Source organism: Lemur catta, chromosome 5, assembly GCF_020740605.2.
Source record: "Lemur catta isolate mLemCat1 chromosome 5, mLemCat1.pri, whole genome shotgun sequence".
Classification (NCBI taxonomy): domain Eukaryota; kingdom Metazoa; phylum Chordata; class Mammalia; order Primates; family Lemuridae; genus Lemur; species Lemur catta.
Window position 1 is genome coordinate 2,473,811 of NC_059132.1, and position 24,528 is coordinate 2,498,338.

The window sequence follows — 24,528 nt, forward strand, 5'->3', positions numbered from 1 at the left end:
TTTTGGCCGGTCTCTTTTTACCACAGAGAAGATTCAATGTAGAAAACACTTTGTGGCACTTAAACGGTTGGTAATAGCTATCTGCAGTTATGTGTTCCAAAACCAAAAAAGCAGAAGCATTTGTTCCTTGAATTGGCCTTCCTGGCTTCCTTTTATCTCCTAGGTTTACAAAAATGACTTTCCTTTTTTCTTTATTTAGAGACAGGGTCTCGTGGTCCAGGCTGGAGTGCAGTTGGTGCAATCATATCTCACTCCAGCCTAGAACTCTTGGGATCAAGTGATCCTCCTGGCTCAGCCTCCCAAGTAGCTGGAACCATAGGTGCACGTTACCATGCCCAGCTAATTTTTATTTTTTTGTATAGAGGGGATCTTGCCATGTTGCCCAGGCTGGTCTTGAACTACCAGGCTCAAGTAATCCCCCTGCCTCGGCCTCCGAAATTGCTGGGATTACAGGCGAGTGCCACTGCACCCAGCCTGACTTCCTTTAAATTTGGAAACTCCTAGAGCAAAAGGTTTTTGCTTCTTCCTGGCTTATCTCTTGGTTGACAGGTTCTATGAATTTGGCAAGTGATGCTTGAAAAAAATATATAAAAATTATTATAGTTGGTTCCACATCTGCAGTTTCAACCAACCATAGATTGAAAATATTAAAAAAGAAATACAATAATAATAATAATACAAATTTAAAAATACAGTACAACTATTTATATAATTTATATTAAGTATTATAAGTAATCTAGAGATGATTTAAAGTTTATGAGAAGATATAGGTTATATGCAAATAATATGCCTTTTTATATAAGAAACTCAAGCATCTGGGGATTTTGTGATTCCAGGTAGGTCCTGGAACTATTATCTGCGAGAGCAGACAGTGAGGAAAGACTGTATACTACCTGCTCAGTTCCGATTGTGGGTATTTGATGCTTTTTACTGAATTGAAAGCAAATCTTTGGATTTAGAAGTTTAAAATACAGAATCTTAGATTTTTATGGAATTTGGCTGAACAATATATTAGTTAAATAAGGAGCTGAGGCTAACTTGTCTCTTAGAACTATAATTTCTCTAAATTGTGAAATCTAACACACATAAAAAAAGTCCATAAAACATAAATATACAGGTTATAAACACTTCATTAGCACTACCCAGATCAGGAAATTGAACATTGACAATACTGCCAGAAGCCCTTCTGATTGTATTTCCTCCCCTTCCTGTTCTAGAGAAAACACTCTTCTGAATTATGGCAATCACAGACTCATTTTTCTTTTTAAGTATGCATTTGTAAACAATATAGAATAGCTTTACCTATTGTAGTCTCCACTTAATCTGCAAATAATGCTTATTTTATTGTTTTGCTATATGTGGATCTGGCAATTGATAAGTTTCAATTTAGTCCGGTCGGATGTACTTAACAGGATCTTTTTTTTCTTTAGTTACGACCTCCTCAGCCTCCAGTGTACCTCTTTGTATTTGACGTGTCTCACAATGCAGTTGAAACTGGATACTTGAATTCAGTTTGCCAGAGTTTGTTAGACAATCTGGATTTGTAAGTGTCTCAATTCAACTTAAATCTGAAACTAATAGTGTTTGCTAAATGAATAAGTAGTTTTCAAAATACAAAAATAAAAGGTATGTTCTAAAAGACCACTTAGATCAGTTGTTACCTTAGGGTTCATTTTCTCTTAGAAACGCTAGTTTTAAACCTATAGTACACAGGAAGAATAATGTAATGGACCTCTAGGCACCTGTCCTCCAACTTCACTGTCTTCAGAATTCTTCTGTTCTTGGTTCATCTGAACCTTCCCCTTCACACACACACTTTTTTCCCCCGCTTAAGAATTTTAAAGCAGCTCTCAGCCAGCATATTGTTTTGCCTATAAATAATTCAGGACTACATTTTTTTTTTTTTTTTTTTGAGACAGTCTTGCTCTGTCACCTGGCCTTGAGTGCAGTGGTGGCATCATAGCTCACTTCAACCTCGAACTCCTTGGCTTAAGTGATCCTCCTGTCTCAGCCTCCCAAGTAGCTGGGACTACAGGTGCCCACCACCACACCTGGCTAACTTTTCTATTTTTAGTAGAGATGAGGTTTTGCTCTTGCTCAGGCTGGTCTCAAACTCCTGAGCTCAAACAATCCTTCCACCTTGGCCTCCCAGAGTGCTAGGATTACAAGCATGAGCCTGTAATCAGGTTGCGACTGGCCACAGGACTGACTTTTAACCCTAACTATGATACTAGTACCACTCCAAGGAAAATTAGCAATAATTCTGTAATATGATGTAATACCCAGTTCATTTTTTGTTCCTAGTTATCTCAAAAATATCTTTTTATTGTAGGTTTGTTGGAGTAATAATCCAAACTGTGTACACAAATTGCATTTGGTTTTCATGTCTCTTAAGTTTCTTAAAATAACTATATTTCAGATGGTTCTTAGATATTTAGTGTAATCCATAAAAGCTAGAGTGACCTTTCAGTGTAATGAAATGAAGTATAGTGCTCATGTGTGGTATGGAAGAATGTGGAAGACCAAATCTTATCACAAATGGAGTAATTCCCTCACCTTGTTGAAGAAGGCATCCTTGTTCCTGCCAGCATTTGTATTTTTAATGTTGTAGGTTGTGTATGGGGATTGTGTATCAATGAGATAGTCCACTGACTCATCCAAGCATAAACAAAGGTGAAAACCAGCTTGTTTTTCCATTTATGAAACTGTAGTTCCACTTATTTGAGATCTTTAAAATAGATGCTTTAGTTCCTCTGTTCTTAAATAAATGCATATAACAGTATAAGAGGTGCACAACCTAAATTTATATTACATTTTTGAGTTGGTATATGGTAGTTTTTTGAAGCATTCTTGATAAAATAACTTTAAATCATCTGCAAAGTATTGTATATGCTTTCAGTATTTTTTACCTACTGTTTCCTAAATGATTACATGTAACTTTATAATAGGTGTAATTGGTTTTGGATTGCTGTTTTTTTGTTGATTGGCTTATATGTAGTGTTTTCCCTTTGAGTTGGATATATTTTCATTGTTAACATTGGGTGGTTTAAACATTCATGTATGTTGGGCCAATTTCCATATTAAATTAGATATTTGCATGTAACTCTTAGGAGATATTTTATGCATATATGTGTGTGGGAAAACTTGATAAAATGCTCTTCTGAATTTGTTTCTAGGCTTCCTGGCAACACCAGAACAAAAATTGGCTTCATAACATTTGACAGCACAATCCATTTCTACAGTCTTCAGGAAGGTCTCTCTCAACCTCAGATGCTAATAGTTTCAGATATTGAAGGTATATGTTATATATTTATTGAACTACCTTGGGAATTTTCAGTGTTAGAAATATTTTATGAATATTTGACAAATGTATGAATCTATTATGTTGAGGAAACATAATAATAGCAAGACCCCCACCTCTACAAAAAATTTAAAAATTAGCCAGGTGGGGTGGTATGTGCCTGTAGTCCCAGCTACTTGGGAGGCCAAGGTGGCAGGATCACTTAAGCCTAGGAGTTCAAGGCTGCAGTGAGCTCTGATCACACCACTGTACTCCAAGCATTTTGTCCTTTGAAGAATACCATCAAGAAAATGAAAAGACAACCCACAAAATGGGTTTCCAAAATTTAGAAATCATATCTGATATGGAATTTACATCTAGATTACATAAAGAACTCCTACAATTTAACAATAAAAAGACAATAGGTAGGAATGGATAAAGAGGCTGGGTGCAGTGGCTCACGCCTGTAATCCTAGCACTCTGGGAGGCCGAAGTTGGAGGATTGCTTGAGCTCAGGAGTTTGAGACCAGCCTGAGCAAGATTGAGACCCCATCTCTACTAAAAATACAAAAATTAGCCAGGTGGGATATTGTGTGCCTGTAGTCCCAGCTACTGGGGAGGGTGAGGCAGGAGGATCACTTGAACCCAGGAGTATGAGGTTGTAGTGAGCTGCGATGATGCCACTGCACTCTACCTGGGGCAACAGAGCAAGACTCTGTCTCAAAAATAAAAAAAGAGTAGATAAAGGATTTGAATAAATATTTCTGTATTCAGTATATAATATTCAATATACTCTCTATATAAATGGTTGATAAATGCATGAATAGATGCTCTATCTACGTCATGAATCAACAGGCAAATGCAAATGAAAAAAACACAACAAGATGTCACCTGACACCAGCTAGGATGGCTAATACTAAAGAGCTGGACAATAGCAAGTATTGGTGAGGACGTGGAGAAATTGGAACACACTGCTGAGGGAATGTGAAATGGTGCAGCCTCTGTGGAAACAGTCTGGCATTTCCTCAAAAAGTTAAACATAGAGTTACTATATGACCCAGCAATTCCACTCAATAAATACATACTCAAGAAAATTGAAAGAATCATGTCCATACATAAATTTGTACATTAATGTTCATAGCAGCATGGCCCCAAAAGTGGAAACATCTCATGTGTCAATCTTCTGATGAATGGATAAACAAAATGTGGCGTAGCCACACAGTGGATGTTATTTGGCAATGGAAAAGAATGAAGTACTGATGCGTGCCAACATGGGTGAATCTTGAAAACATTGGACTTGGTGATAGAAGCCACTCACAAAAGACTACATATAGAATGGTTCTCTTTATATGAAGTATCCAGAATATGCAAATCCATAGGGACTGAAAGTAGATTAGTAGTTGCCAGGAACTTGGGAGGAGGGAAAATGAGGAATGACTGTTAACAGTTATAGGGATTCTTTTTGAGATGATGGTAAGGATCTTGAATTAGATAGTGGTGATGGCTGTACAACTCTGTGAATATATTTAAAATCTCTGAATTGTACTGTTTGCAAGGGTGAATTTTATGCTATATGAATTATATCTCAATAAATCTGTTATTGAAAAAATTTTAATTATAAAGGAAAAAATTGGAAGAAGCCTAAAGAATAGATGGTAGAGTCTTTGTATGACAGCTAAAATAAATATTTAATGTTTCAAATTATTTATTGATATTAATTTTACAAACTTTGTAATAAGCCATTTTTTTATAATCTAAAACAATATAGAAATGTAGAACATGATTCTTCTCAGAATCCTCTGCCACCCATGTTATCCTCCCAGTTTGATTCCTTCTAAAGGGAATTTAGTTCCTAAGCCAGAATAAAGGAGAATCCTGAGAGGCTCATCTGAAGTGGTGGGTTAGCATTCTGTCTGATTCACTTGATTTTGTAGTCCCATTAGTAAAGGCACAGGTGGCTCCCTTTCTTCTTTATGAGAAAGCATTAGCTTTGTGACTGACAGAGCTATTGGTGAGCTGTATTGCTTTTGTATAAAGGCATAGTATTCCTGTGTGTCGTGTTAGTCAACAGCTTTTTTTTTTTTTTTTGAGACAGAGTCTCGCTCTGTTGCCCAGGCTAGAGTGAGTGCCGTGGCGTCAGCCTAGCTCACAGCAACCTCAAACTCCTGGGCTTAAGTGATCCTACTGCCTCAGCCTCCCGAGTAGCTGGGACTACAGGCATGCGCCACCATGCCCGGCTAATTTTTTCTATATATATTTTTTAGTTGGCCAGATAATTTCTTTCTATTTTTAGTAGAGATGAGGTATTCAGCAATTTTTTTAATGCCAAGAGTGTGTCTTTGGTTGGCTTCTAGGGCCAGCCATTAAAAAAGAAGAAGAAGAAGATGGGAAAGCAGGATTCTAAATTGTTGTGTTTAGCCTAAGAAGCAGAGCACTTGCGCAAACCCTTACTGAGTGCTTACGGATCTTTTTTTTTTTTTTAATTGGGAGGCTATACCTTTTACAAGGTATCAGACAAGAAGCAGAATATATTTGCAGTAACTACTTGAATCAGTGTTCCTTTGGTGATTCTTTGGACATAATGTAGACATTGCTATAATAGAGAAGGAGATGGCTTTTCTGTAAGTATGGGGCTGGTTAATTGCATCAGTGTTGTATATTTGGAACATCTTTAATGATTATATTTTGTTTAAAAATAAATATGTATTTATTCTTTCAGATGTTTTTATACCTATGCCAGAGAACTTACTAGTAAATTTAAATGAAAGTAAAGAGGTAAGGCACATTTTGCTACCTGACATGTTTAAGTGAAATATTGAAGGAATATATTTTTGAAATGAACTTTAAGTAAAATTTTGCTTCTTTCTGTGACATTTCTAAGATGTGTAGCATTTTATATTTACTGTTAGTTAAAATTCATTAGATGAAGAGCTCTTGAGTTTGACCTTGAGCTGATCATTTTTAAGTCTAATGCAGCAAGTCATTTGTAGTAGAGTAGAAGGTAAGCCTGTTCCATACAGGAAGAACACCTGAAGGAAACCTGTCTTGCCAGCCATTTGGGAAGTTGGGAGGGTTGCTGACATAAAGCTTCTGGTCACTACGTAGAAGCACATTAGCTAGGCTGCTTTCAGTGCCCTTTGCTTTTTTGATTCACAGAGTGTCATTGGGGTCAGTTCAGAAGAAACTCTTATTACCTGCCTGGAAATTGCCATGACATAATGCAGTGAGAGGTGAACAGAATGTGTCTGAAGGGGGGATGTTGTCTACCCTGTACATGCATATATGCCGTAGGGGTAACATTTTAACTAGCAAGTCTATGGTCTCTGCTGTTAGCAATGGTGACTGTGCCATAGTGCAAAGTATTTTTTCCCCATTAACTCTCTTTATTTGTACACCCTAACCTGAATAGGTAGTTGTTTTTATTTTGTTTTTCTTTTGTAGTCATATTACTAGTTGGCAAAGATACTGGATATCTTAGATTTTGCAACAGGGAACAGTTAAACTCGCTTTGGAACTTAATAAAAATAAAGTATGTAGAGGTGATGGAGAAGGCCATATTTCATGGCATTAAAATATATCAAATCTCTAAACTGTGATGGTTCTTTTAGATACATTTTGGACTTATAGTCTTGCTGGACTACTGCATGTGCAAGAACTGTAAGGCCCCAACTTTGATATGTCTTGCTTGCCAATTTATAATGTTGACTTAAAATGGCTTTCTTGTCATTTGACCAACTTCATTGTGTCTGTAGATTCTCTGAACGTCATCATGACTCAATGTCTTGTCTATTGTATTAGATACTGACTTAATGTGAAAAAAATTTTTTTAGTTCTAACACTCTTGAGTTTTCTTGCTTTATTTCACAAGCTTGTCCAAGATTTGCTGAAAACTTTGCCACAAATGTTTACCAAGACTCTGGAAACCCAGAGTGCCTTGGGTCCTGCACTTCAGGCTGCCTTTAAGCTGATGTCCCCGACTGGTGGTCGAATGTCTGTCTTTCAAACACAACTCCCAACTCTTGGAGTGGGAGCCCTGAAACCACGAGAGGAACCCAATCAAAGGTCATCTGCTAAGGTTAGAAAGTTGTAAAATACATGATAAGATTTATGCTGGTGCTCCTTCCCTTTGGGAACAGAGTTTGGTTTTTGAGCTTATTTTTCAATTATTGGGAGGAGGGAATATAAGGAAGTTACTGAAGGGTTTCACTTTTATGTAGACTTTTTGATTTTATTACATTTTCTCTACCTGATTTCACCCCCACTTTATTTTTAGTATCTTTGGCAGGCCACTAACAATTCAGCCTGCTTTTGATGAGAAAGTCTGGGAGACTAAGAGAATATGCTCACTAGGGACAAAGATGAATAGGAATAGTCATTATTTGGTATATCAATGGCCATGGATTTCTTTTGAGCATGTTGTATGTATAAACTTACAATTTGAGACTTGTATTTTCTGAAAGATTATGAGAGAGAGGCCAGTATACTCTACTGGTTATGATGTCATTCCTGGGGTTTTACTGCCTGTGTTCTACTACGTATTACATGTGTGAACTTGAATCATTACATAATTTTTTTGCCCCTTTGTTTCCTTATAAAGAAAGTGAAAATAATGATAGAACCTACCTTTTAGGATAATTGAAAGGACTAAGTATATATTACATATGAATTGTTTAGAACAGTTTCAGTATACTGAGCATTTAAAAGATTTCAGTTATAGTAGTAATTATCTTTGCCAATTATGAAATTAATATAATAGATGTATTTCTTTTTAAACGTAAAACATAAAAAACTTATAGAAAAATCAGGCTGGCCATGTGGCTAACACCTGTGATCCCCCACTTTGGGAGGCCAAGGCGGAAGGATCACTTGAGGCCAGCCTGGGCAACATAGCAAGACTCTATCTCTATTTAAAAAAAACTTACAGAAAAGTCATAAGCAGTACATGCTTCTTTTTTTTTTTTTTTTTTGAGACAGAGTCTTGCTCTATTGCCCGGGTTGGAATGAGTGCCGTGGCGTCAGCCTAACTCACAGCAACCTCAAACTCCTGGGCTTAAGCGATCCTACTGCCTCAGCCTACCGAGTAGCTGGGACTACAGGCATGCGCCACCATGCCCGGCTAATTTTTTCTATATATATTTTTAGTGGGCCAGATCATCTCTTTCTATTTTTAGTAGAGACAGGGTCTCACTCTTGCTCAGGCTGGTCTCAAGCCCCTGACCTCGAGCGATCCACCTGCCTCGGCCTCCCAGAGTGCTAGGATTACAGGCATGAGCCACCGCGCCCGGCCAGTACATGCTTCTTAATGAAAAATCAGATAATATCAAAGAACAAAAGGATTTTGTAGTATCCTCAGAGATAACTGTTGTGAATATTTTGGTATATATAGATGTACATTTAAATTTTATGACAATTTAATGATTTTTAAAAAAATTTCTCTTTGTAATTTATTTTTAACAGGAAATACACCTGACACCTTCCACTGACTTCTATAAGAAATTAGCCTTGGACTGTTCTGGTCAGCAGGTAGCTGTTGACTTATTCCTTCTCAGTGGACAGTATTCTGATTTGGCTTCTCTGGGTAAGTTCTTTCCAATGATTTTTTTTTCTTAAATAAATATCAAAATGGTAATTATATGATAGTATTCTAAATAGAGGACAAAGTTAAAGAATTTTTATTGCCTTAGGAGAGTTTAGTCTATTGGAAACCCAATAGTCTTCTATTCTGAACATTTAGTAATAGAGAAATTTGTGTACTACTATTTAAAGGAATGAAATATTCTTTCTGTTTTTTAGAGCCTAACTGAGCAATGTTGAAATATTCTTTCTGACAGTTAAAGAAAGATTGATCCAAATTCCTGCAGTTACTCTGCTATAATAAAAGTAGCTGAGGGCACAATTGAAAAGGAATGCGTGTTCTTTTCCAGGTTGCATTTCTCGCTATTCGGCAGGTAGTGTCTATTACTACCCCTCTTACCATCATCAGCACAACCCCGTCCAGGTACAGAAGCTGCAGAAGGAGCTGCAGAGATACCTCACTCGGAAGATTGGCTTTGAGGCAGTCATGAGGATTCGGTGCACCAAAGGTGGGGACGCTTTTTTTTTTAACATAGGAGAGAATAATGCTTTTGATACCAGTAAATATACACATTTTTACATATTCTTATCTTGTAAGATTTGCCCTAATAAGATCCTTTGTCGACTCTGTGGAGTATGCAACTAAGAGAAGAGACAGTATAAAAAATAGTGACATTGTGAATATCCTAAAAACCACTGAACTTTACATTTTATTTATTTTTATTTGAATTGTATGTTTTAAAATGGTGAATTTTGTGGTATGTGACTTATCTCAATTTTTTAAAAAAGAGACCATATCTTCACAGAAAATAAAACATATTACTGATGGATTTTTATTCCTCTTACTGAGCAATACTAATGGAAGATCTTTCTTTTGGTAAACAATTATTTTTTAAAATTGTAAAATACACATGATGTAAAATTTACCATTTTATCCATTTTTAATTGTACACTTCAGTGACAGTACGTATGTTCTTATTGTGCAATCATCACCATAATCCATCCCCAGAATTGGGAGATCTTTTAATTTGTGCTCTGATTTTTGGTTTTTCATTTCACCACATTGTCATTCTGGTTCTAATTTTTTATTCAGATATTAAAATATTACTGCTCTGTAAGGGGTGTGAGGTAATTATTTTTTAAACTGAAAAGATTATATGAAGTCAGTAGCAAAGAAAAAAAAAAAGGATCCACTAATCTGTCCGCTACATGTTGATATGTGTTGGTCAAATCAGGTGCCATATGAAGTTGTTTAGTATCCATCACTATAATAACGCAACCTTGCTGAATTCATTTATTATTCTAATAGTTTTTTGGTGTTTATGTTTTAGAGGGCACATTTATTGGATCCCATTCATTCAGGATTGAAAGACCTAAAAACTGTTTATTTCTGCACCCACTGGGTATACATTAGGGGAAATGTACATCTTAAATGGCTTTTAAGACTTTTTGTACTTGGCAAGACAGAGTCTATTTTGTATGTACTTTGCATAAAGGAATTTGCTAATGAACTATCCTTTTCCCTTTTTACTTTTTATCATGAATTTCATTACAAATCAAATACATATTCTTGGTAAATGTAATGAAAAAAAGAAAAAATAGGTTGGGTATGGTGGCTCATGCCTATAGTCATGGCACTCTGGAATGCTGAGGTGGGAGGATCGCTTGAGGTCAGCATATTGCCTGAGCAATATCAAGACCCCCGTCTCTACTAAAAATAGAAAAAATTAGCTAAGCATGGTGGTACACGCCTGTAGTACCACCTACTTGGGAGGTTGAGGCAGGAGGATTGCTTAAGTCCAGGAGTTTGGGATTTCAGTGAGCAATGATGATGACACCACAGCACTCTAATGCAGGTAACACAGTAAGACCCTGTCTTAAAAAAAAAAAAATGGTGGAGATCACACCTGCCTTGTTTTTTCTACACCACAATGTCGTGTGCACCTTTCTGTTTTTCAGTATGCAAATGTATATTCGTTCCTTCCTTTCTTTCTTCCATCCTTCTTCCTGTCCTGTCCTGTCCTTCCATCTGTCCATTTTCCCTTTTTCCTTCTTTTTTTCCTTTCTTTTTTCTTTTCCTCCCTTCCTCTTTTCCTTCCTTCCATTTGTAGAGACAAGGTCTCAGTACGTTGCCTAGACTGATCTCCAACCCCTGGACTCAAGTGGTCCTCCTGCCTTAGCCTCCCAAGTAGCTGGAACTCCAGGCCCATGCCACCATGCCTAGTTTTCTTTTTCCTTTTTCTTTTCTTTTAAATTGTTTTTGTTAGGGTTTTTTGTTGTTGTTGTTGTTTTTGTTTGTTTGTTTGTTTTTTGAGACAGGGTCTCCTTAAAACTGCTGGGCTCAAGTGATCCTCTGGCCTCAGCCTCCCAAGTAGCTGGGACTACAGGCACATGCAACCATGCCCAGCTACTTTTTCTATTTTTTATAGAGACAGGGTCTCACTATGTTGCTCATGCTGGTCTTGAACTCCTGGCTTCAAGTGATTCTCCCACCTCGACCTCCAAAAATGCTAGGATTACAGGCTTGAGCCACTATGCCTGGCCTCTTTTTCTTTCTGATTACTGTTTTAAAGTTGGTTTTTATTTCACAAGTAAAATATGCATCTGTTCTTATAAAAAATAAATACATTATTGATAAAGCTGAAGTCTTCCTGTATAAGCTTGCATGTATGTGGCAAATCACGATTTATTTTCCTAGTGATACCCATTGATGGCATTTCTGAATTTTTTGTTGTAACAAATGTCTGCTTAAAAATTTTTTGCATGTGCAAATTTGACACTTGAATTAGTATATTTGTAGGATAAATTCTTAGATATAGGATAGCTAAGGTCAAAATAAGTATCCATTTAGAATTTTGACAGATATTACAAAATATTCCTCCAAAAATTTTTATGAAAATTTGTATTACCACCTTTATTTCAAAAGACACCTATTGCCCCTCAACCTCAATAAGTACTGTGTATTGTCTAAACTTTTTTACTTCCTGCCAATCTGATAAGTGACTAGTATAAAATGTAAGTATCAATATGTAGGTATATATAAGTCATTTTGATAATTTTTTCTCTTCTAGGTCTTTCCATTCATACTTTCCATGGGAACTTCTTTGTTCGGTCAACAGACTTACTGTCTTTGCCCAATGTCAACCCAGATGCTGGGTATGCAGTACAGATGTCAGTGGAAGAGAGTCTTACTGACACTCAGTTGGTTTCTTTTCAGTCAGCACTTTTATACACATCCAGCAAAGGTAAGTTTTTGTTTGTTCTTATTGTGGTAAAAATCACATGAGATCTACCCTCTTAACAAATTTTTTTTTTTGGAGACAGAGTCTCACTTTGTTGCCCGGGCTAGAGTAAGTGCCGTGGCGTCATCCTAGCTCACAGCAACCTCAGACTCCGGGGCTTAAGCGATCCTACTGCCTCAGCCTCCCGAGTAGCTGGGACTACAGGCATGCGCCACCATGCCCGGCTAATTTTTTTCTGTATATATTTTTTAGTTGTCCAGATAATTTATTTCTATTTTTAGTAGAGATGGGGTCTCGCTCAGGCTGGTCTCGAACTCCTGACCTCGACTGATCCACCCGCTTCGGCCTCCCAGAAGGCTAGGATTACAGGCGTGAGCCACTGCATCCGGCCTTAACAAATTTTTAAGTGTACCATACAGTATTAACTATAAGCATAAGTTGTTGTAAAGGCATGTTTTTGATGTGGTTATGTATTCTGTGGCTTATGATAAGCTCCTTCTTCTTTGGGGGTGATTACTTATTGTTACTAAGCCAAAAAGAGTATTCCTAATCATAAGAGATTTGCTTCTATTCATGGTAAAGCCATGATGTTTGGCATTTGTTTTCCTAAACCATTTTATTTATTCATTTGTTGAACAGATATTTATTGAGAGTCTACTGTGTATCAGACACTCTGATACAGGAGTTAATAAATCTGAATTTAACAAATCCCTTTCCTCGTAGAGCTTAATTCTAGTAGGAGGGACAAACCATAAACAGGATAAATAAAATAATAGTATGTTACATAATGATAATAATTAAGGAGAAAAATACATCAGGTGAAGGGGATAGAAGAGCTGGTAGGGGTTGTTCTTTTTTTTTTTTTTTTTTTTTTTGAGACAGGGTCCTCACTCCGGATAGAGTGCATTGGTGTCCACTAGAGTGCATGGGTGTGATCATAGCTCACTGCAACTTCCAGCTCCTGGGATCAACTGATGCTCTTGCCTTGGCGTCCCAGGTAGCTAGGACAACAGGCACTCCTCACTATGCCCAGCTAATTTTTGAATTTTTTCTGTAGACAGGGTGTCACCATGTTGCCCAGGCTCATCTTGACCTTCTGGCCTCAAGCATTCTATTGCCTTGGGCTCCCAAAGTACTGGGATTACAGGCATGAGGCACCACACCTGGCCTCATAATTTATTAACTTCCTTATGTTTAAAAAAAATTAGTTTGTTTCTAATGTTTTGCTTTGAAAATGTGTTTGAAATTTCTTTCCTTGTACACAAATCTTCATGTCATTTCAGATGATTTCTCTAAGATAACTTCCTAGAAATGGATATAGGATATAGAGTTAAACTGTTTAGAAAAATCTTGTTGGCCAGGTACAGTGGCTCATGTCTGTAATCCCAGCACTTTGGGAGGCTAAGGCAGGAGAATGCTTGAGGCTAGAAGGCCAAGATGAGCCTGAGCAACATAGCAAGACCCATTCTCCACAAAAAATGTAAAAATTAGACAAGCGTGGTGGCATGTGCCTGTAGTCACAGCTACTTGGGAGGCTGAGACGGAAGGATCGTTTGAGCCCAGTCGTCTGAGGATGCAGTGAGCTAGGCTGACACCACTGCACCCTAGCCAGGCAACAGAGTGAGACTGTGTCTCCAAAAAAAGAGTTTATATGAGCTCCTCATATACACATGTCAGTAGTCTTTTTTTTTTCCATTAGTCTTTATGTGTTATGTTAGGTTGTAGTGTATCATCTCTCATTTTTGGGGTTTTTTAGGGCTCAATAAGAAATAATCTAATTTTTTTGCTTGTTTTCCTTTCATGTATTAGGATCTTGCTAAATAGAATTTTTAAAGTTTAGCTTATATTTGATGATTGTCAAAGTTTTTTATTTTGTTTCTTGTATTTATTGATTATTATTCTGGGTAATTACTGAAGAGAAAGTATTGCGAATATTAATGTATTTAAAAATTTTTTTCTATGATTAAAGAGAAAAGTGTAAGAATTTTGGGGGCTTTATGTGTCAAAACAGGCCAAAGAACATATTTTGGAGTAGTGATGTCATATGTATTTAACTCAAAATTTTTATTACCAAAAACTTCAGCAAAGAGGTTTTTAAAAATTTACCATTTTATCACTGGAGTATAGGCCCTATTATTTATTTAGTAATAACTTGAATGAAAAGAATCTCATAGTTAAAAAATAAAGAAAAATGTTTGATACTGTCTCTGCTTTCGGTATAACTCTACTTCATTCTAAATTGAAAAGAAATGATTTTTCCAAGTGACCTTGAAGTCATCTTTTTTATATATTAAAGTTGCCCCTTTCTATACTTCATGTATTTCATACATTTTCCCCAAAGGTGAAAGAAGAATTCGTGTTCATACTTTGTGTTTGCCAGTAGTTTCAACTCTGAATGAAGTCTTTCTTGGAGCTGATGTTCAAGCAATTTCAGGGTTATTGGCCAATATGGGTAAGAGTTGTTATCACCTGTTGTAAATAGTTTGCAAGTAAATAATTAGCTTCACAGTTTCAATATTTTGGATCCCTGGGTGCCTGCTAAGTAATTATCTGATTGAAAAGGTCTGCTGCAGATATTCTTATCTTTTTTGTTTGTTTAAACAGCTTTATTGAGATATAATTACATACCCCACCATTTCACTCATTTTAATTGTTTTTAGTGAATTTATGGAGCTGTGCGGCCATCACCATGATCTAGTTTTACATTTCTATCACCCCAGAAGGAACCTCATGCCCATTAGCAGTTAATGCTCACTCCCTCCCCCTTCCCTCCTTGGCCTTGAGCAGCCAGTAAACTACTTTCTGTCTCTCTATATTTGTCTGCGCTGGACTTAAATTTCCATATATTGTGTAATTTTTAATACTGGTGCTATTTAATAGTTTTTTTATGAACTCTGTATCTTAGATTACAAGAGAAGCAATATACCATAAAGATCATTAGACTTAGAGTCATGGAATTTGAGATTGAAAACCAGTATACTACCACACATACGTTTACAGCCCTGGCCAAATCATTTGAGCTAGCAGAAAACTTACTGATATCTTTACCTATTTAATTCCACCTCAGATATAGTTGCCTTCTTGATTATTTTGGTTCCCTTTTCAAATACATAGAGCTAGATACATCATTTTGATTCTCCTTCGTGGAAGACTTTCATTGAGTCCATTTGCTTCAAAGTCAAGTCTGTCTAAAGCAGAAATAGTTACCCTTTTTCTTGAATTTTGTATTGGTAAAGTTTTTTTACATGAATCCTGGTAAAGGATTCATCCCTACTTTAATCTTTTATGTTGTTAAATTTTGAAGATTGTAACCTAAGAAATTTGAGCATTACTGCCTTCATTTTTTAAGTAGTATTTTTTGTTAACAGTGTAATTATTATTGTGATCGTTATTATTATCAACAGCAGTAACTATCAGGCAGTTTTTGTGGATTTTTAAAAAAATGTTCACAACAACTTTGTGTTTGTTTTGCTAGTGTATTTGCTTGAACCCAATATGTATATTTTTTCACATTTTATCATCTTTAAAATCAGGGTAAATCTTCATTTGATAAAATCTTAAGAGTTACTGTTAACCAGATAGTAATACTCCTCATTCTTTTTTTTTTTTTTTGAGGCAGAGTCTTGCTCTGTCACCTGGGCTAGAGTGCTGTGGCGTCAGCCTAGCTCACAGCAACCTCAAACTCCTGGGTTCAAGTGATCCTCCTGCTTCAGCCTTCCGAGTAGCTGGGACTACAGGCATGCACCACCAAATGCCCGGCTAATTTTTTCTATTTTTACAGAGATGGGTATCATTCTTGCTCAGGCTGGTCTTGAACTCCTGAACTGAAGCGATCCTCCTACCTCAGCATCCCAGAGTGCTGGGAGTACAGGCGTGAGCCACCGCGCCCGGCTCAACACCCTTCATTCTTTCCTCCCTATGTGCTAATTTTAGTTTTAACAATCTTTATTGAATGTATTTTTGATACCACATGGATTGAGTTTAGTTGTAGTTTGAGAAGTCTTCAAAACAGTTATGCTGTTTTTTTAACATTGAAAAAAATTTTTTTCCCAAGTATTGTTATGAACATAGAAAAAGTTTTTTATGCAAAAATGCATATAAACCGTGTGGCATGACAGGTGATGAAAATCTATCTAAATAACTCTCTAAGAGCTTTTTCCATAAGTATAAAATAAAAACTCCGTGTGATAGGAAAGCATTCATATGTTTAAGTGGTTTTTCTTTCTCAGTGGTATATAGATAAAATAGTGGATCACAATCACTAACAGCTTAGATTCAACAGAATATAGTTTTCCTATTTTACAGATGAGGAAACTGAGGCTCAGGAAGTGCAGAGTTTGGCATGATTCTCTAGACCGTGCTTTTAACTGTTATATGTTTTACCTTATTGTGTATATAATAAATTGGAGAAAGACTTAGTATAGTTTTTAAAAATTATCTCTTCTATCCTTAACAATGGAGTAACTTAAGCTTCGATCTTATTTCTCTTTTGTCCCTACCCTCACCTCAATTAGCTGTTGACAGGTCCATGACGGCCAGTCTGAGTGACGCTCGAGATGCACTAGTGAATGCTGTCATCGACTCCCTCTCAGCTTACCGTTCTTCAGTCCTAAGTAACCAGCAGCCTGGACTCATGGTTCCTTTTTCTTTGCGGCTTTTCCCACTTTTTGTGTTGGCTCTCCTTAAACAGGTAAGAAAAACAAAAACAGAAACTAACCAATGAAAACATCAAAAGCCAAAATTTTTATTCTATAAACCCCTAAACATTGTATACATAACTTTATACTGGTTAAATTTTCTGAGGACAGGGACCCTACTTCTTATTTGGACTTTGAAGGAATTTATGGCCAAAGTTACAAATAATTGTAATCTACAATTCTAGTTTCTTTAACTCAAATTATTTATTTCCATTTCTCAATATAAGTGCACAGAGATTACATAAGTACTTAAATTTTAACATTTAAAAATCTAATCTCTTCTCTCTCCTTCAGGTCTTTCCTCAAATGCCAACTTTTCTTTAAGGCTGGCATTCCCTGATCTCCCCTCTTTAATATGCCATGCTCTTATCCCACACGATTATCATGATACCCTTTCTTGCTCTAACCTCCTGTATTTTTTCCCATAGCTCTTATCACTGACATGCCACATATTTTGTTTATTTATTATTTACTCCTCCCTTAATAGGATGTAAGCTCCATTAGTACAAGGATTTTTATGTTTTTTGTTTGTTTGGTTTGTTTTTGAGACAGAGTCTCACTCCATTGCCCTGAGTAAAATACTGTGGCATCAGCCTAGCTCACAGCAACCTCAAACTCCTGGGCTCAAGCGATCCTCCTGCCTCAGCCTCCCGAGTAGCTGGGATCACAGGCATGAGCCACCACGCCCGGCTAATTTTTTCTATTTTTAGTTGTCTGGCTGATTTCTTTCTATTTTTAATAGAGACAGAGTCTTGGTCTTGCTCAGTCTGGTCTTGAACTTCTGAGCTCAAGCCATCCTCCTGTCTAGGCCTCCCAGAGTGCTAGGATTACAGGCATGAACCACCAGGCCCAGCCAACAGTCTTTTCTAATTTTCCTTTATTTATGTCATTGCCCTCGTTTTAATGCATAATTTCATTGCTTTTCTCTTTCTGCCTCCTTCACTCCTTTCCATCAGTTGGAATACTTAAAACCTTACCTTATAAATTCATTATTCTCCATGAAGGTAATACCAGTTAAATCCTCAAATTACTTATTAACTCTTTTCTACTAAGCATCTGTCCTCATTTGTACTGTTATTTTTCCTTATTGATTTGTAAGCTTTGTTACATTGTTTAATTTCTCTAACTGTGGGAAAAACAATGACAGTCACCATTAATCGTCACCCAGCATTTATGGAACAGTTAGTATATATCTTTTTTGTCCTTGATATGTGCCTTTAATTTGTCATTTGCAATATAGCTTTATCCTTCCTGTGGTATTGCTTAGATTGTTACATCACTGTCACTATGTTGGTAAATGGAGTGTTTAGATCTATTTCACTGATTAGGAAACAGACACCAGGGAGATCAAATAACTTTACCATGATCTAATTTCTCAAGAGTTTTAGGTGGGGCTATACCCACAATTTAATAGATGTGTATGACTTCTTAAAAGATATTTTTTAAAGAATAATTAACAGTGTATTTGTCTGAAGAGATTCTTTTAACAACTGACATTTACAAAGTTTTGTGTCTATTTTTTAAATACCTTTTTGGGGATGGATGGGGGTTGTTTTTTCTTACAGAAATCATTCCAGACTGGGACAAATGCACGTCTGGATGAACGCATTTTTGCTATGTTTCAAGTGAAAAATCAGCCCTTGGTTTACCTTATGCTCACAACGCATCCCAGTTTGTATAGAGTTGACAATCTGTCAGATGAGGTAAGATTGATGCCTTTTTTAGTGGCTTTTACTTGAAGGTTTATAAGCCTAATCATAGTCACTCCAGTGCAGAAATGAGAAAATTTGTCATTTAAAGCTTTTTATTTTATTTCTTCAATAGGTCTGTGTAAAGAAATTTTTGTATATAAGGATGCTTCTAAAAATAGTGCCTTTATTTAAGTTTCCAAAGACAGAATCTCTAGAGCAGACCTAAGAAATGAGCAGATTGTCAGATTGACCAGAGCAACCTATTCATATATTTATTTAAACAAATTGATCTGAAAGGAATATCCTGAGAGTGAAATTACATCTGAACATCCAAGTTCAATGTTCAGTGTAACAGTGTCCTTGAATTAAAGAAAAAATATTTACCTAAGTTGTAACATTATTTGCCTTTGATAGGAAGTTTATCAGAGTTAAAGTCAGGAACATGAAAATGTTAAATCATAATCCTTCATTCTAAAATTGTGATCAAGTTAAGATATATGTGTTGGAAATAATGTTCTGGTTAAAAAACCTTTCAAAGGCCGGGTGCGGTGGCTCACGCCTGTCATCCCAGCACTCTGGAAGGCCGAGGCGGGAGGATCGCTCAAGGTCAGGAGTTCGAGACCAACCTGAGCAAGAGCGAGACCCCGTCTCTACATACACAAACAAACAAAAAAACCTTTCAGAATTTACAGAATTTAAGATATCTTGCACGTATAGAGGAGAAATTGCCTATGAAATGAGGTAACTTTTTATCAAATGAAAAGCTTGTTATAACATTATCAATCAGTATTACAAAAATAGTAACTCTAGATTAATCCTGTGTGGCAAGTTCAATTTAACTGAGTTTACCTTATTCTCACATTAAGAGAATAAGAAACTAACATAAAAATATAAATGTAATTTATTGTATATCTATAATATGGAAACCACCAGAAAGAAGAAAAAAAATAACTTCATCCATAGTGCTTCAACCAAGACAGGCACTATTAACATGTTGGAGGTTTATTTATCAGGAGTCTTTGGCTGTAAGGAAGCTTAGGCAGAAAAAGGGACTGAAATGACATTCAAAAATAAACCATAGGAAAAGCAGGGATAGAGCTAGACTCAGAACCTACTAGGATTCAAAGACTCATTTTGCATGAGTTTCATTCTTTCTGATCAGCCTTCTGTATAAGACTAGAAAACAGAGCCGCTGAGAGTGGCTCTTCACTATCTGAGAAAGACAGAGCTCTCTTTTTGCAGTTCACATTTGAAAGCTTTAGGGTGAAATTTCTGATTGGCTGTATTTGGTTATAGTCTCTCTTATGCTCCCCACACTTCCCAAGGCCAGAGATCTGAAAGTACTGTGATTAATAGCCCCTAACAGAGCCGCAGCCTCATCACTGAAGTGAAAAGAACTTCTCTCTCAAGCAATGGGGAGTGTAGGAAGGAGGGATGTTGAAAGCACAGAGCAATAAATGTCCTCTGCAAGTGTACTTTTCTCCTGCCTTGATTTTCCTTTTATATTTTGTTTGCTTTACTTAGTTGTGGTTATGTAGTTTGAATCCTGATGTTTTTGTAGTTTGGAATAGTACATGAATCACACAGTAATATATATAAAGCTCTTAGAACGATGCCTGGGTATAACAACACCATACAAACCATAGAGGGCTATTACCATTACCACCACCATCATTAGTATGATTATCATAACTAAGCATATTTCCATGTATATGAGCATTCATTTAAAACATACATTTTAATGACTTCATAAGTTCATTAAACCATTCTACTATTATTGGACATATATATTGTTTCCAGGTTTAACCACTTATATTCACATAACATGAACATCCCTAGACTATATGGCTTGGTAGGTTAGTATTTTACTTCCTCTCTTGGGTAAGATTAATTAAGTGCCTATTTTAAGTGATTAAATGTATTTTTAGTAAAAATGAATAGTTACGAATATTGAAATATTTGTGTGTGGTGTATTTTCAGATAATAAAATTAAGCCAATTATAAACAACAAGCTTCCATTTCTGACTTTAATAAATGAATGTCAATTTGAAGAGAACTATTAAAATCTCATTTGCCTTAGGCTTTTTCCCCTCCCGCAGTGTGTGTGCATGTCCTAAGCCGAGCAAGCAGTCAGATCCAGTGAGAACCAATTTGGAGATTTCGGCTTGAAATTTGAAAGAGATATTCTTGTTTCATCTCTGTCTCCTTCTCTCTCTATCAAATCAACTTTTATTTTGGAAAAATTTAGATATAAAGATAAGTTGCAACAATAGTGCAGAAAGTGGTCAGATATTCCTCACGCAATTTTGCCTCATGTTAAAATTTTACAAAACTATAGTACGTTTGTAAAACAACAAGAAAGCAACATTAGTACATTATTGTTATTAATTTTTAATTTTTTTAGTGAGGTAAAATGTATGTAACTTACCCTCTTTACCATTTTTAAGTGTACAAATTAATGGTACTAAATACATCTATCTATATTCTTTTTTTCCCTTCCTCTTCTCCTTTCCCTTAGTACATTGTTATTAACTAAGTTCCAGACCTTATTTGGATTTCACTAATGTCATTTATCTGTTCAAAATACAACATTGTATTTATTGCATTCTTTTTTAAAAGAATAGTTAAGATCAGAAGTTAATTTGGCTTTATTGGGATTCACAGTAGCTTTGTTTAGATAAGTAATAAATATTTCTTCATCTTCTATATATTTAAATATGAATGATTATGATTTACCTAATTAAGGCCCAAACTTTTGGAGGTGATATTAATTTTTGTTGTTGTTAATTGTGACTTCATATTACCTGTATCTAAAAGCTTTAATCTTACTTATTTACTCAGGGTGCACTCAACATCAATGATAGAACCATACCCCAGCCCCCTGTTCTTCAGCTTTCAGTGGAGAAGCTGAGCAGAGATGGAGCTTTCCTCATGGACGCAGGCTCTGTGAGTAGTTTGATTTATCCCAACCCTCTCACTGCAACTGCTATACCATTTTAGCATTTGGTTTTTCCCTATAATATCTCTTTTCCTGAACAGATTACATTTTGACCTATAAATAACCGTGCATTGGCTGGGCGCGGTGGCTCATGCCTTATAACCCTAGCACTCTGGGGAGGCTGAGGTGGGAGGATCGTTTGAGGTCAGGAGTTCGAGACCAGCCTAAGCAAGAGTGAGACCCCGTCTCTACTAAAAATAAAAAGAAATTAGCTGGCAACTAAAAATATACTGGCTACTTGGGAGGCCGAGGCAGGAGGATTGCTTGAGCCCAGGAGTTTGAGGTTGCTGTGAGCTAGGCTGAGGCCACGGCACTCTAGCCTGGGCAACAGAGTGAGACTGTGTCATTCATTCATTCATTCATTCGTTCATAAATAAATAAATAAATAATCGATCAATCAATCAATCAATCATCACATAATGACATTTTGGTCAGCAATGGACCACTTAATACAGTGGTGGTCCCATAAGGTCATAAGGGAGCTGAAAAATTCCTATCACCTAGTCGTTACCATGTTATACATTTTATCATTATTTTAGAGTATACTCCTACTTATTAAAAAAAAAATTGACTGGGTGCAGTGGCTCACACCTGTAATCCTAGCACTCTGGGAAGCCAAGGCGGGAGGATTGCTCAAGGTCAGGAGTTCGAGACCAGCCTGAGCAAGAGTGAGACCCCCATCTCTACTGAAAATAGAAAAACTTAGCCAGGAGTGATGGCACGCACCTGTAGTCCTAGCTACCTGGGAGGCTGAAGCAGGAGGGTCTCTTGAGCCCAGGAGTTTGAGGTTGCTGTGAGCTGTGATGATGCCACTGCACTCTAACCTGGGCAACAGAGAGAGAGAGAGGGAGAGAGACAAAGACCCTGTCTCAAAAAAAAAAAAAAAAAAAAAACTAACTATAAAATAGCCTCAGGCAGCTCCTTGAAGAAGGAAGAAGGCATTATTACCGTAGTAGATGACAGCTCCATGTATGTTATTGTCCCTGAAGAGCTTGTATTGGGACAAGATGTGGAGATGGAAGAAAATGATACTGATGATCCTGACCTTAAAACATACTCAGTGGTAAAGTGAGTCAACTGAATCACCATTATGCTACATCTCAAAATAATTTTATTCCTGTTCCCAGGTACTGATGCTTTGGGTTGGAAAAAATTGTGCACAGAATTTTCTCAGTCAAGTTCTAGGAGTTCAAAACTATGCATCGATTCCACAGCCTATGGTAAGACTGTTTTATTATAGTAGACTTAAAAGGCATTTCAAAGGTGGCAAAAACATAAATATCCCAGTTTGAAATCAGAAAATAATACTAAAAACTTTTCCAAAAGAGGAAATGTTCCCACAAATTATGTTTCTCTTCCAATTGAAAATGCTCATTTTATGTTTTAATGACATTCTTTAGGTTACTTTGCATATTTATCTGTTCTTATGTGTCTAAAACAGTACACAATTTTGGGCAGAAAGCAATTAATTTAGTTAGTTAATGACAAAAAAGTAGTTTGCTGCAAATGGGATTGGAGCTTTCGCTTTTCTGCTGCTTCTTTCCCTTGGATTCACGATCAGTGTGATGTTGTGGCTTTTTTTGTTTTTGGCATTTCTTGTTCTTTGGCAGGGTCTTTTAAACTGCTGCTTTGAAGTACGAACTAAACCAATTGCCACACTGGTGTACCTAGCAAATGACAGGTGGCCAGTGTCAGTTGAGTTAATGTTGATTGTTAAGGAAAATAATAATGGACTCACTAGCTGTGTGTTCTTGGACAAGTCATTAAATGGCCTGATTTGTAAAGTAAGAATCTCTTGCTTATGGAGGAGTGAATGAAATAGTCCACGAGAAAGCACTTATTTAACTATACAGCATTTGGGCAGTTTTGAATTATAAAGTTAGAATTAATTATAATAGGTGGTCTTACTTAGTGTCATATTTTTTAGTCCCTACTACCAGTTTGTATCCAGTTTTAGAATATGCATTTAATTTCATCACTTTCATATTGATGTGTTTCATATTAATGTGATTATATTATGGGTTCTGTGACTCCATTCATAGAAGTCATTAAAGGATTCATATATTTAAAAGACATATATCTATGTCAGGAGTATAACTAGGATGAGCACTAACTTTCAGATCTTCAGCAAAACTACTAGGTTGGATGACTAAGTGTTTTAAGTAATGAATAGATAAGAAATTGCCGTGTTTGAAGTAACTACCTGAATGAATCAGTTGATTCTAGGCGCCCCTCAAACCTTCTAAATCAGTATCTGCAGTTCAACAAGATCATCAGGTGATTCATATACATGTTAAAACTGGATAAATACTGTAGACCATACATTAGAGATATGATTAGAATAAGTTGGATGTTGTTGGTTTTATTTAACAGACAGACCTTCCAGAACTTGATACACCAGAATCAGCCAGAACAATAGCTTTCATCTCTTGGCTTAGAGATCAGAGACCATTTTTCCCAATACTTTATGTCATAAGGTAAGTCAGATTTTTCATTTGCTAGTAGTGAAACAATTTGACCTTCTGAGGACTTACTTATTTTTATTTTTGAGACAGTCTCACTCTGTCGCCTGGGCTAGAGTGCTGTGGCATCAGCCTCGCTCACAGCAACCTCAATCTCCTGGGCTCAGGCAATCCTCCTGCCTCAGCCTCCCGAGTAGCTGGGACTACAGGCGCTTGCCACCACGCCCAGCTAACTTTTTCTGTTTTTAGTAGAGATGCGGTCTCATTCTTGCTCCGGCTGGTCTTCAACTCCTGACATCAAGCAATCCTCCCGCCTCGGCCTCCCGTAGTGCTAGGATTACAAGCATGAGCCACCACACCTGGCCACAAGGACTTGTTTAGAATCATAGATATATGTGACCAAATAAGCAAACCCTTTGCAATAGTATAGGGGGAAAAAATGAAAAAGAATTCTTCTCAATAAATAGTACTAAATCGTGCTTTATAATCCAGTTATTGGAATTACTAAACTTTTAATGACCTGTTAGTAAAAAGCTTAACCATTTCTCTCTCTTTTGGTTTTATTTTATTTTTAATTGACAATA

General features: G+C 36.5%; 1 protein-coding gene across 6 annotated transcripts in view; it reads left to right on the forward strand.

Moving 5' to 3' along the window:
- Positions 1-24,528, forward strand: part of SEC24A (SEC24 homolog A, COPII coat complex component) — a 51,702-nt gene that overhangs the window by 25,862 nt on the left and 1,312 nt on the right. For 5 of the 6 annotated variants that reach the window (XM_045550812.1, XM_045550813.1, XM_045550814.1 and 2 more), the window contains 13 exons: positions 1,431-1,543; positions 3,177-3,295; positions 6,000-6,055; positions 7,149-7,355; positions 8,738-8,858; positions 9,205-9,363; positions 11,926-12,099; positions 14,438-14,548; positions 16,611-16,786; positions 18,359-18,496; positions 21,326-21,430; positions 22,610-22,702; positions 23,856-23,959. In XM_045550812.1, coding sequence (XP_045406768.1) covers positions 1,431-1,543; positions 3,177-3,295; positions 6,000-6,055; positions 7,149-7,355; positions 8,738-8,858; positions 9,205-9,363; positions 11,926-12,099; positions 14,438-14,548; positions 16,611-16,786; positions 18,359-18,496; positions 21,326-21,430; positions 22,610-22,702; positions 23,856-23,959 — 1,676 coding nt within the window. Of the gene's footprint in view, positions 1-1,430; positions 1,544-3,176; positions 3,296-5,999; positions 6,056-6,436; positions 7,107-7,148; positions 7,356-8,737; positions 8,859-9,204; positions 9,364-11,925; positions 12,100-14,437; positions 14,549-16,610; positions 16,787-18,358; positions 18,497-21,325; positions 21,431-22,609; positions 22,703-23,855; positions 23,960-24,528 lie in introns of those variants that run through there. The other variant, XM_045550817.1, reaches the window with a different exon arrangement.